Source organism: Triturus cristatus, chromosome 4_1 (genome assembly GCF_964204655.1).
Source record: "Triturus cristatus chromosome 4_1, aTriCri1.1, whole genome shotgun sequence".
In the NCBI taxonomy this organism is placed as follows: Eukaryota; Metazoa; Chordata; class Amphibia; order Caudata; family Salamandridae; genus Triturus; species Triturus cristatus.
In genome coordinates this window covers 1,063,061,869-1,063,074,424 of record NC_140585.1, presented here as the reverse complement: position 1 = coordinate 1,063,074,424, position 12,556 = coordinate 1,063,061,869, and the positions used below count along the sequence as shown (strand labels likewise).

The 12,556-nt window shown below is 46.0% G+C and overlaps 1 protein-coding gene across 4 annotated transcripts in view; it reads right to left on the bottom strand.

Annotated features, from left to right (window-relative positions):
* The window catches only part of BRD1 (bromodomain containing 1), a 510,476-nt gene that overhangs the window by 367,241 nt on the left and 130,679 nt on the right, over positions 1 to 12,556 (bottom strand). For all 4 annotated transcript variants that reach the window (XM_085654056.1, XM_085654059.1, XM_085654058.1 and 1 more), the window contains exon 6: positions 2,259 to 2,571. In XM_085654056.1, the coding sequence (XP_085510182.1) occupies positions 2,259 to 2,571 (313 nt within the window). The remainder of the gene's footprint in view (positions 1 to 2,258; positions 2,572 to 12,556) is intronic.

The window sequence follows — 12,556 nt, the reverse complement described above, 5'->3', positions numbered from 1 at the left end:
CATTATTGGTCAATACTGTACAATAAAGCTCTTCCACTCCTCTGTGTTAGGCCTAAGGCTGCTCGCCCATACTACCACTAATAGAACACTTTGGGTTTTACATTGAGCCCTGTACACTTTTGGGGAACCGCTGGACTTTGTGCACGGTATAACCACCTAGTAGGCACACCATATACAGAGCCAGCTTCCTACATACTGGTCTGAGATGATTTCTTCCCACTGTGGGAGAAACCCCTGTAATCTCCCCCGACAAGTTTCGCGTGATGTGGGGGATGCGAATAGAAAGTCACTCTATGCAGGGGTGGTTCCTTTAGCCACATCTCCTTTGCCTCTGCCCATGGTATTGTTGCCCCGTTACCTCCCATAGAGTAACATCGCTTTGAGTGCTGTTGCTGGCACTGGAAAGTAGAAGGCGGGTCAGCAAAAGTGGTTTTGGCCCTCCTCTTTATTGGGGCTTGCAAAAGGAGCCTTGGCTGTGTCCGTATTCTTCTTGATCATCTTGAGCATCTGACCTACCTGTAGCCAAAGAGATGTTCGCCATCAAACTGCAGGTTTAACAGATGCTGTTGGTCTCTGGCTTAAAGCTGGAGACACAAAGCCAATCATGGCGCTGAATTAGGACACTCAAGTCAATGCCACTGGTTGTAGTATCAGCAGCTTGAAGGGAGCAGTGGATAGTGTTGTTGGGTATGATTTTGCAATCTGAGACTAGTTCTTGACCTTATTGTCTGTTTGGTAGGTGCTGGAGTAGTTCCCCTATCTCATCCCACTGGGCTCCATCATATCGAGAGAGCAATCCAATCAAATTTGCAATTACCAATGTGTGGCAAACTGCATGGCAACTCTATTGCTGGTCATGTCCTGGAAAGGTGTACAGTGGCAGCCCTATATATCACTTCATGGTAAAAAGTGGTGGCGTCTGATAGGGAAGGTTTGGCCGGATATAGGTCCGGATCATTTTCCATCCCCCATGGAACTGATAGTGCAGTCATGCCACTGGGCATTTCTAGGCTCTGTGTGGGCATTGTTGACGAAAAGAAACTAAGATGAGGCGGAAAGCTCCACAAGAGGCAGGTACCCCCGTGGAGGAGCGTCAGGTGAGGACCAGTCTACAAAGCTGGACGGGTGCAGAGACAAGGAGAAAATCGGAACAAATCAAGTCTTTTCACACCATCAAGAGAGAATACACTGAACAATGCCAAACACAAATGCCTAAAGGCATCGACCCAGAGCTCTATCGATAACGCATTCAAACCCAATGGTGGAAAGAGAACAATCTAACAATGGAGCCAATGTACTTTACCAGTCGTAGGAGGAGCCGTTATACCTTGTGACGCGAAAGACTTCTTTGAAGAAAAACAAGATGCACACGTCCGAGCCCAACACTATACGGCAAGAGTATGCAGAGCATGTATATCTACTGTTACACATGGCAGGAAGAGAGGGATTTCTACATTTTACAACAAAGGGAGCCAAATTGCAAGTTCATGATGCACTGGCATGTCACACCCAAAACATTAAAACAGTACTGCTTTTACACCACAGGTCTATTTTGGAGATGTGAAGAAACAGAAGGCTTCAAGATTAATATATGGCTGGCGTGAGTGCAGATACAAACGTTTCGAAAAGAAATTCTAAGTCACATCAAAAGGCTCTTTCAGTAAATCGGTTAAGAGCCTCTAGAGTGATTCTGTTGAATGAATGAGTTTTTACCTTATTGTAAAGAGGTCCAACACCTATCCAATCTAGTTCAAACTATCAACAAACCTACTACTTAAAAGAAAATCTCCACAGCTGATAAGTCAAATTTCCAGGTAAGCAATTCATCACACAAACTGTACACTTATAAAGATAGCTGATAAGGTGACAGTGAATAAAACAGAATTAAAACAGTTGAAAACGAAAAAACGTTTTCTTTTAATTTGGAGCGATTATTACAAGTGCCATAGAAGCCATCAACAATATTCTATAAAACGTTTTAGATATGCAGAGACAGTAAACTGTTGTGATGATCACCGTAAACTACAATTAAGAAAGCAAAGACCAATTTATTTTCATACGGTTCACAAAAAGACATTTAGGCCTCTCGAAGCTGTAATCGATTGAACTGGGCAATGGTCTAGCTAGAAACAATACCCTTACAAGAGAATAAGGCTACATTGATAGTGATGCAATTATTAAGTAACAGACATTATGTCAATACACAAAAAAGCATGCAATATTATTTGCCTGACAGCTAAATGGATAACATTGCCTACCTTGATCCCATGTGAAGGGTTTTGGAGGCTCTATCTTTGGCTGGTCTGGTAAAAGTAGTCCTGTTTCACTGTCATAGCCAATAGCTTCTGCATCTCTTCTTGCGCGCCTGATGACAATACCTCCTTGATCCCGTAAACGCACTGCAGCTCTATAGAACGATGTCTCTTTGGCATTGTATTTCATGCAGTTATCGATCATAAGATTGAAATCCTCTTCAAAGTCATTAAAGTTCCTATATACCTGGCATTCCAAACGACTTTTCATAGTGGAGAAATCCATGGGCCGTTTAATGTGTTCCAAGTAATCTGGAACCTAAAAAGACAACGACAACAGTAATTCATGTGTCTCATCAATAAAGAAACGTTACATGATATCAATGGACCAAAAGTAAAGTCTAGTGGAAATTATTACAAACATTCTGTAGTTGAGATAATCTGATGTCTTTGGCAAGATTAGAAGAGATATGTGAGAATCAGTAATTGTGATGATAGGTTGTTACCCTCCGGGGTGGGTTGGGGGAGGAATTGGTGTTAGGAATAGTTGTTGGACCTCTGGTGTATCGTTTAGTTTAGGGACTACTGTGACCGACCAACTAAATGACTTTCAAACCTATTGGTGATTAGTTGTCAATGATGGGGGCCTGTGCTCATAATACTGTCTGTTATATAAAACCTTAATTAACAGATTTCTGCAAAAACTTTATATAAGGTACACTAAGTAAAGCTCACAAAGCTGAAAGTGCACTGTTGAAACAGACTACTAAAGAAGGATAAAGAAATCATCATCAGGTATTACGGACTGTAGGAAAGTGCCCCTTTTTGACATGGTCACCCCCACTTTTTGGCTGGTACATGATGTTATTTTGACTGGAAGTGTAATGGGTTTGTGCTAACCAGGTTCACAATGCCAGTTCTCTTTCCCAAAAACTGCATAATTGTTCCCCCAGCTGGTAATACCTTGAGCCCCCACTATAGGTCCCTAGTAAATGGTACCCCGGGTACTAAGGTCCCGAAGTACTAAAGAGGGCCCTACAAGAGCTGCAGCATGAATTGTGCCAACCCTAAGAGATCCCTCACCAAACTCATTCAGGGCTGCCTTCGCTGCCTGCGTATGTTGGTATAGACAAAAAGGAAATATGACGTGACACACATCCCTGTGTGCCAGGTCACCTAACCCTGCATCTAGTATTTGGCAGTCACCCCTATGACAGGCTTCCACCCTTATGGCAGGGTGCTTAATTTTACATATGAGGGCCTACCTTCATGAGCAGATATGCCCCAGTGCTGGTCAGTTCTATTACTACCAATGCAAGTGAACATGGAAGCCATTTTAGAACGGGCTCGACACTGGTGAAAAGGAGTTCTCCGGCTACAGGATAGCTTCACTGAAAATAGGGATGTTCGCTATAAGAAAACAAGTTACTTACTTGTAGTTACAGTTATCCAGTATTGGTATCTTTCATAGATTCACATGCCTGAATCATTCCCCGTCGCCGAGGCGGGATTCCCACGGTAAATACAAAAGTAGTGCCAAAAGTAAATAGTAGTAGTAGGCTAAAAGAAAAGGCCTAAGGCCTACATCCTAGTAGCCTATCTACATCATTATAATAAAAAGAACCAAAAATTGGTTATAACCAATCAGCTGCCAGCACCCTCTAGAACCTTCCCAGCAGAGGCAGTTCTTCTCAGATTTTCCTAGCACAAGTGAGAATTAAGTATGCCAGATAAAGAGAACTGTCTCCTCGGGGAGGAGGGTGGGTGCATGTGAATCTATGAAAGATACCGATACTAGATAACTGAAGTTATAGGTAAGTAACTTGTTTTCTTATCCAGTATTGGGGTATCTTTCATAGATTCACATGCCTGAATCAGAGTAGCAAGCAGTATACCAATATACTGTTTGCGGATAGTGGGAGACACGTGCTCATAAACTCCCAAATATCGTCCACAAAGGTTGAAAACATCATATATGTGATGTTTTCAACCGTAATTCGAAGATATTTGCGATGTTTGGGGTGTATAGGTATGTGGAAGTAAGCGTCTTCCATATCCAGAGAAGCCATAAAATCGCCTTCGTTTAGACAACTTAAAATCTCGGCAAGCATGACCATTCAGAAGGAATATGCTACTTACCAGTATGCATCTGTTCTTGGCATGTAGAGCTGCAGAGCCACACACTTAGGATAAGATCGCCATCTGGTGTTGGGCTCGGATGATTGCAGGTTGTTGTTGTCTTCGGAAGAAGCCTTTTGGTCACGAGATAGGTGACTCCTCCCCTGGACAACAACGCGCATGGGCATCCACTCCATCCTCAGATTGTTTTTCGCCATGATGAGAAATGATGGAGTGTATAAGAATAAAGAGAAAGGATTTCCATGTGTAATGTCTGATTAAGACAATGCTGGAACAGATACAGGTCCCGGGGAGGTGGGTGGGCGTGTGTGGCTCTGCAGCTCTACATGCCAAGAACAGATGCATACTGGTAAGTAGCATATTCCGTTCGAGGCATATGAGCTGCAGATCACACACTTAGGATAGACTATATAGCAGTGTCTCCCCTAGCGGTGGTCACCTGTATCTGTTGCAGCAGTTTGTAATAGAGTTTTTAGGACAGCTTGGCCTACGGAAGCTTGTTGTTTCATTGCACATCAACACAGTAATGTTTAGTGAAGGTGTGTGTGGTAGACCATGTGGCTACTTTGCAAATATCTTCTAAGGGAATGTTCCCTAAGAATGCCATGGAAGCCCCTATTTTACGTGTGGAGTGCGCTCTAGGGGGAACTGTAAGAGTGCGTTTAGCTTTTTGGTAACATATTTGGATACATTTAACTATCCACCTGGCTATACCTGATTTTGAAATGGGGTTGCCTTTATGTGGTGGAGAGAAAGCAAAAAACAGTTGTTTGGTTTTGCGAAAAGGTTTGGTTCTGTGGATGTAATAAAGCAAGGCTCTTTTAACATCTAAGGTATGAAGGGCTCTCTCAGCTATTGAGTCTGGATTAGGGAAGAAGACTGGCAGCTCGACTGATTGGTTAAGATGGAAAGGGGAAATGACTTTTGGTAGGAATTTTGGGTTTGTCCTAAGAACCACTTTTTTACGATGTAGTTGTAGGAATGGTTCTTGAATAGTTAAAGCCTCTATCTCACTTACCCTTCGCAGGGATGTGATTGCAATTAGGAAAGTCACTTTCCATGTAAGGAATTGCAGTTCGCATTTATGCATAGGTTCAAATGGAGGGCCCATGAGCCTGGTTAGAACAATATTTAGATTCCACACTGGAGAAGGTGGTAATCTGGGAGGAATAATTCTTTTAAGACCTTCCATGAAGGCTCTGATCGCTGGTACCTTAAATAGTGACAAGTGTTGTCGATTTTGTAAGTAGGCTTCTAACGCTGCTAGGTGTAGACGTATGGAGGAATACGCTAAATTGCATCTTTGCAAGTGTAGTAAATAGCAAATAATGTTTTGGATGGAAGCATCCAGTGGACGTACATTATTGTTAGTGCAGTAAATGGCAAATCTTTTCCATTTCACAGCATAACATGCCCTAGTAGTAGGTCTTCTAGCTTCTTTTATGATATTCATACAGTCTGGTGGCAGATTGAGGTAACCGAACTCTAAGACTTCAGGAGCCAGATCGCCAAGTTCAGTTGCTGTGGATCTGGGTGTCTGATTTCTCCATGGTTCTGGGTTAATAAGGCCGGGGAAAGGCGCAGTTTTTGATGTGGAACTAGCGAGAGTTCCAGAAGTGTCGTGAACCAGGGTTGACGTGCCCAAGTGGGAGCTACTAGTATCAGTTTTAGAGACTGTTGTTTGAGCTTGCGTACCACAAATGGAATGAGTGGGAGAGGCGGAAAAGCGTACGCAAATCTGCCTGACCAGTTCATCCATATTGCATTGCCCTTCGACTGTGGGTGTAGAAACCTAGCGGCGAAGGTTGGGCATTTTGCGTTTTCGTGTGTGGCGAACAGGTCTATGTCTGGTTGGCCCCATTATTGGAAGAATGGGAGTAGGACTTTGGGGTGTAATTCCCATTCGTGGATTTGTTTTGTCTGTCGACTTAGGAGATCGGCAATCTGGTTGTGAACCCCTGGAAGGTGTTCTGCTAGCAGGTAGATGTTTTGGGGAATTGCCCATCTCCAAATGTTCTGTGCGAGTTGGGACAATTGGAGAGAATGTGTCCCCCCCTGTTTTTGTATGTAATACATGGTCGTCATGTTGTCTGTGCGGATGAGGACAGTTTTGTTCCTTAGATGTATTTGAAAAGATTTCAGTGCTAGGAACACCGCTAGAAGTTCTAGGTGATTGATATTTGCAGCAGTTTTTGTTGAGTGGTCCATTTGCCCTGAGTGGTTTGTTGTAGGAGATGGGCTCCCCACCCTGTGAGAGATGCGTCGGTTGTCAGCACTATTTGTGGAAGAGGCTCTAAGAACGGTCGCCCTTTGGACAGGTTGATGGTGTTCCACCATTTCAGTGAGCGAAGTGAGCGACTGTCCACCAACACCAGATCGGTAAGTTGTCCGTGAGCCTGGTTCCACTGTTGTGCTAGACATTCTTGCAAGGGACGCATTTGAAGTCGTGCGTGAGGCACAATGGAGATGCATGACGCCATCATGCCTAATAGTTGCATAAACACTATTGCTGGAAGAGAGTGTTGAGTTTGAAATTTTAAGATGAGGTTTTGTATGTTGGCTATCCTGGCTGTGCTGGGATAAGCTATGGCCTTGGAGGTATTTATGGTGGCTCCCAGATATTGATGTATGTGGGAGGGTTGCAGTTGAGATTTGGGATAGTTGATGGTAAATCCCAAGTTGTGTAAGGTTTGAATAGTGCGGTGAATGTGGAGAACGCATTTGTCGAAAGTATTGGCTTTTATGAGCCAATCGTCGAGATACGGGAAGACATGGATTTGTTGTCTCCTGAGGTGCGCTGCTACTACTGCTAGGCATTTGGTGAATACCCTGGGTGCAGTTGTTACTCCGAATGGGAGGACCGTAAACTGATAGTGCTGTCCGTCTACCACAAATCTTAGGTACTTCCTGTGAGGAGGATGCATGGGAATGTGAAAGTATGCGTCCTTGAGGTCTAATGTGGCAAGGAAATGGTCTTGTTGAAGTAGTGGGAGCACTTGTTGAAGAGTAATCATATGGAAGTGATCGAGTGTATGTACTGATTTAGGAGTCTGAGGTCGAGTATGGGTCTTAACGTCTCGTCCTTTTTGGGGATTAGGAAGTATAGAGAATAAACTCCTGTACCCTGATGTTGGAGTGGAACTGGTTCTATTGCATGTTTTTGAAGCAAGGACCGAATTTCCTGTTTGAGGAGTGTAAGATGGTGTGGTGACATTGGATGGTGTTTGGGTGGTATGTGTGGGGGGGTGTTTGTGAGTTCGAGGCAGTAACCAAACTGGATAATTTGTCTTACCCACTTGTCTGTTGTAATGGAATTCCAGACAGGTAGGAACTGTTGGAGTCTTCCCCCAACCGGAGTGGAATGGTCTGGGGGGAGTGGAGGCAAGTCACTGTTTAGTGGCTGGAGAGGTGCGGGTGTTGGTATTGCCCCAACCTCGGCCCTTGGTGGTGTTTCCCCTATATCCTCCTCTAAAATATCCTTTGTTGGGGGATGTTTGCGCGGAGGTTTTGAAAGTGGAAGAGGTGTCTGTCCCAATATTTTTGGAGGCTCCCCTATAGAAGGAGCGTCGAAAGGAGCCTCATGGTTGTGGAGACTGTAATGCTTCCATTGATTTAGCAGTCTTGTTATCTTTTTTCATCTTCTCAAGTGCAGTATCTACTGCGGGCCCAAATAGTTGCTCTTGGTTGAATGGTTGACCAAGTATTGTTGTTTGTACTTCCGGCTTAAAGCCTGAAATACGTAGCCATGCATGGCGTCTAAGAAGAATGCTTGTGTTGACCGCCCTAGAAGCAGTGTCCGCGGCGTCTAGTGCACATTTGATTGATGCGTTAGATATGAGTTTTCCCTCTTGGATGAGGTCATTGGCCTGGGATTTGTACTGATCTGGTAGGTGTTGTAAAAGATCTTCTAACTGATCATAATGAGCCCTATCATATCGGGCTAATAGGGCTTGTGTGTTGGCAATACGCCAATGGTTAGCAGCTTGTGCTGCAACTCTTTTACCCGAGGCCTCTAATAGCTTGGACTCTTTGTCTGGGGGCGGTGTGTCTCCTGTTGTTTGGGAGTTAGCCCGCTTTCTTGCGTTTGAAACTACTAAAGAGTCTAGAGGGAGCTGTGCTTTAATGTAAGCGGGATCTTGTGGGGCAGGTCTATATTTTTTTTTCAATTCGGGGGTTAAGAACCCTAGCTCTGACAGGGTCTTTAAAAACCTCTGTGGCGTGTTTTATGACTCCCTTAATCATGGGCAAGATTTTAACTGATTTTTGAGACTGTTCGAATGTGTCTAGAAGAAAGTCTTCTTCGGGTGTATCTGAATGCATGGTGAGGCCATGGAAAAGTGCCGCCCTGTTTATCAGCTGCCCAAACCCTAGGTGGTCATCTGGAGGGGAGGGTTTGGAGGGGTATGTAGTGGGATCAGGAATATCAGGTAAAGGGTAAGCCCAGTCATCTAAGGGTGCCGTATCCGGGAGTGTGAATGGATCATTAGGATCATTAAGGTCATCCGGATCACCCCCTCCCCCTAAGCCATCATCATCATCATCCTGTGGAGGTGGTGTATGTGAAGGAGATGGTAGAGGAGAAGGAGGTGGGGGCAGGGGGGGGTGGGGTGAGAGGTGATATAGGAGAGGAAGGATGAATGGGTGAGGTGGCGGAGTCCTTCTTCTTTATGGGAGCTGGAGAAGGTGTTGTGTCCAGCTTCCTTTTCTTGTATGGCACAACGGTGACATGTCCAGTTTTTGGATTGATATAAATCCTTTTTTGCGTAGGATCAGGGCGAAAAAGTTCATTGTCCGAAAGTGGCTTTGGTGCCGATTTTTTCGGTTTCGATCTATGTTTTGGATGATCGGTAGAGTCTTTTTGGACTTTAGACAGTTGTTTCGGTACCGATGATGGTTTCGGTGCCGATGATGATTTCGGTGCCGAAGAACTTTTCGGTGCCGGCGGAGATTTCGGTTCCGAAGAAAGTTTCGGTGCCGGTGGAGATTTTGGTGCCGAGAGGGAATCTTTGAGCTGGATAGCTTTAGATGCCGGTTTATCAATAGGTCTCGATGGTTTCGGTATCGAGGGTATCGGAGCCTGCTTCGGTGCCGAAGGTACTGTGGGTACTATAACATGTGGTTTGAGCCCGAGCCACCTGTGGGCTTATATTTCTTCAGAGCCGAGCCCGAGGGCGGGGCTTCTGAAGACGGTTTTCGGTCGTGACTTGGGCCAGCTGGCGGAGTCTTGACCAATGCCTTTTTTGGGGGGGTTGGGGTAGGGGCACTGGTACTCACTCGTTGCCCCGGAGTGATGGGGTCATCGGAGTCGTCCGCTTCGGATATAATTTGGAGTTCTTCGGAATCTTCTTCCGGGGCATCGGGGCCCTGAGCAACGATGTCCTCTGGTTCTGGAGCCGGTCTGGCCATGATATGGCGTCGAGCTCTTTGGTCCCGGATGGTTTTCTTGGATCGGAATGACACCTGGATTCGTTATGTTCCGGCGAGAGGCACAGGTTGCAGACCTCGTGGTGGTCACTGTGGGGGAACTTTGCTCCACATTGGGGGCATTTTTTAAAAGGTGTCCTTTCCATGAGCCGTGTCCGGAACTGGTCCGATTGAATTTCGACGTCGAGTTGTAAAGGTTTTTCGCTTCGAAAGCTGGATTTTCAGAAGTTTTCAGCCGGAGTGGAAAAGTTCATCCGAACCCAATGGCGGAAAAAAACAATCTGAGGATGGAGTGGATGCCCATGCGCACTGTTGTCCAGAGGAGGAGTCACCTATCTCGTGACCAAAAGGCTTCTTCCGAAGACAACAACAACCTGCAATCATCCGAACCCAACACCAGATGGTGATCTTATCCTAAGTGTGTGATCTGCAGCTCATATGCCTCGAACACTTTGGTTTTTGAGAAACTTGTTTAACTTGCGGAGGTCTAAAATTGGTCACCATTCCCGTGACTACTTTTTGATCAGGAAGACACGAGAATAGAAACCTGTTCCTTTCTGAGATGATGGAACCTTCTCTATGGCATTTTTGAGGAGCATCGTAAAGGCTTCCTTGAATAATAAGTGAAGACGAGGGGGAGGGGGACCCCAGGACAGTGTAGTAGGTGGCTGTTTGATTAATTTGAGGGTGTGGCTGTTGGTTACTAGGTTTAGAACCCATCGATATGACGTGATTTCTTGCCACTTGCGAATAAAAGCTGAAATCTTCGTGCCCACGGGAAAGGAGGGTTGTTAGACCTGTCAGCCCTTTGGGTGGTCCCTCCTCATCATTATTTATTTTGTCCCACTTTTGCCTCAAACCCTGTTTGAATTTTTCCTTTTTGGGAACCACCAGACTTTTTCGTGTTGCTGCAGATTCAGGGAGCCATTTTATCTACCCCTGAAACTTCTGTCTGAGGGCCTGGAGCACAAAATGGTGGCCACCTGTGACATCACCAGCATCCACTGGAACCTACCAGCACCTTCCAGAACATTCCAGAACCCTGTGACAGTTGGAGGCGGTTTAGAATGTTGGGAAGCTAAGACAGAGAGTTGGCAGTTGGAGCTGGCAGTTGGCACCTGACTGGTGAAGAGTGAGCAGCAAAAACCTGAAGGAGGAAGGAGTGAGGCAGCAGGGGTGGAAACTTGTGCCTGGAGTGGGGTCCATAAACCCACCCTTGATACTAGTCCCTACTGACTGAGCCCAGCCTGGAGCCCTGTGTGGGAAGAAGTAAGAAAAACCATCTTAAGGACCTGGACAGCAGGAACAGGCCTTAGAATCCAAGAACAGCAAGATCCTGACCTGGATACTGGTTTCCCTGGAGCCGGACATCGAGTAGCCTGGAGACCTGGAGCCCGAGGTGGAGAAGCGGCGCTGACTGGAAAAGCAGGCGTCGTACCCGGAGCCGCCAGAGATCGTGAGAGGGCGCCGACGGAGGACGTGAGGAGTACCAGAGGTCGAGGAGGAAGTCACCCAAGGTCGAGTGAGCGGTGTCGACGGGGGAGTGAAGTCCGCCCTCCGGAGTCGCCGGAACCTGAGAGAATCGTGCCGGAGGTCGGGAGTGGAGGTCGCACTCCGGAGTCGCCGGAAACCTGAGGAGAGGAGCACCGGAGGTCGGGAGTGAGGATCGCACTCCGGAGTCGCCGGAAGTCGACATCGAGCCAAGGCCGGCCGACGTCATCGAAGCTGAGGTCGCCATCGGACCGGAGCCGCCCGAAGTCGACATCGAGTCAAGACTGCCCGACGCCATCGAATCGGAGGTCGAGATCGACCCGGAGCCGCCTACCGGCGTCGTCAGGAACTGACATTGTGCCGAGGCCGCCGACATCGAACCGGATCCGCCTCACGGCGTCGACACGACTCCAGCGGCGTCGGAACTTCAGAAAAAGGGCAGTAAGTGGAATAGAGGGCGCCAAAGGCCCTGTGGAATCCTAAGAGACTACGCTAGGGGTTAGAGAGGTGCTGGAACCAGCTGGACTGTGCCAGGGGTGAGCTGAGACTAATTTAGAGGGGTTGTGTAGAGTGAGAGAGCCAGGTCTCTGGTATTCCCCCCTTGATCTACCTCAGTTTAGGCCTCAGCCTTGTCCAAGCCAGGGAGTAGACACCCTCAAGCCTTCCACATCCCCACAAGCTGTGCCTGGGCCAAATCAGCCCATAGTAATCTCAAATGTGATCTGATTCTATGAGTGTCACTGTCAGCTTTTAATTATTTATTGGGGGCACTGTATTTATTGTATTTAACCTATTTATTGCTTCACTGTATTTATTGGTCCACAGTATTTATTGATGCACAATATTTATTGGTTTGCAGTATTTATTGCCTCAGAATATTTAATTGCCTGTATGTATTGCACTTATATCTATGCCTTTATTATTTATGATCACCCCTATTTATTGAATCATTAAGCCAGTATTTATTTGACCTGCACTATTTAAAAAGCTTGTATATTGTGATTGAGTATTATTTATCTAATCAGCAACTAAGAGAAAAAGAAGATAAAGAAAGATATTTTCATAATTTTTACGGTGTAGAGTCGTTTTTGGAACGGATGCACGCATGGTTATTGTATGGGTATGTCGTATGCTTAGCACGGTGCCTGATTCCTGACCACTCGAGCCAAGCTACCACTGTGTGTCCCCTGGAAATACTCCGTTACCACCAACCCTTACCGGTGTGGGAGTGGAGTATTTCCAACATTAAT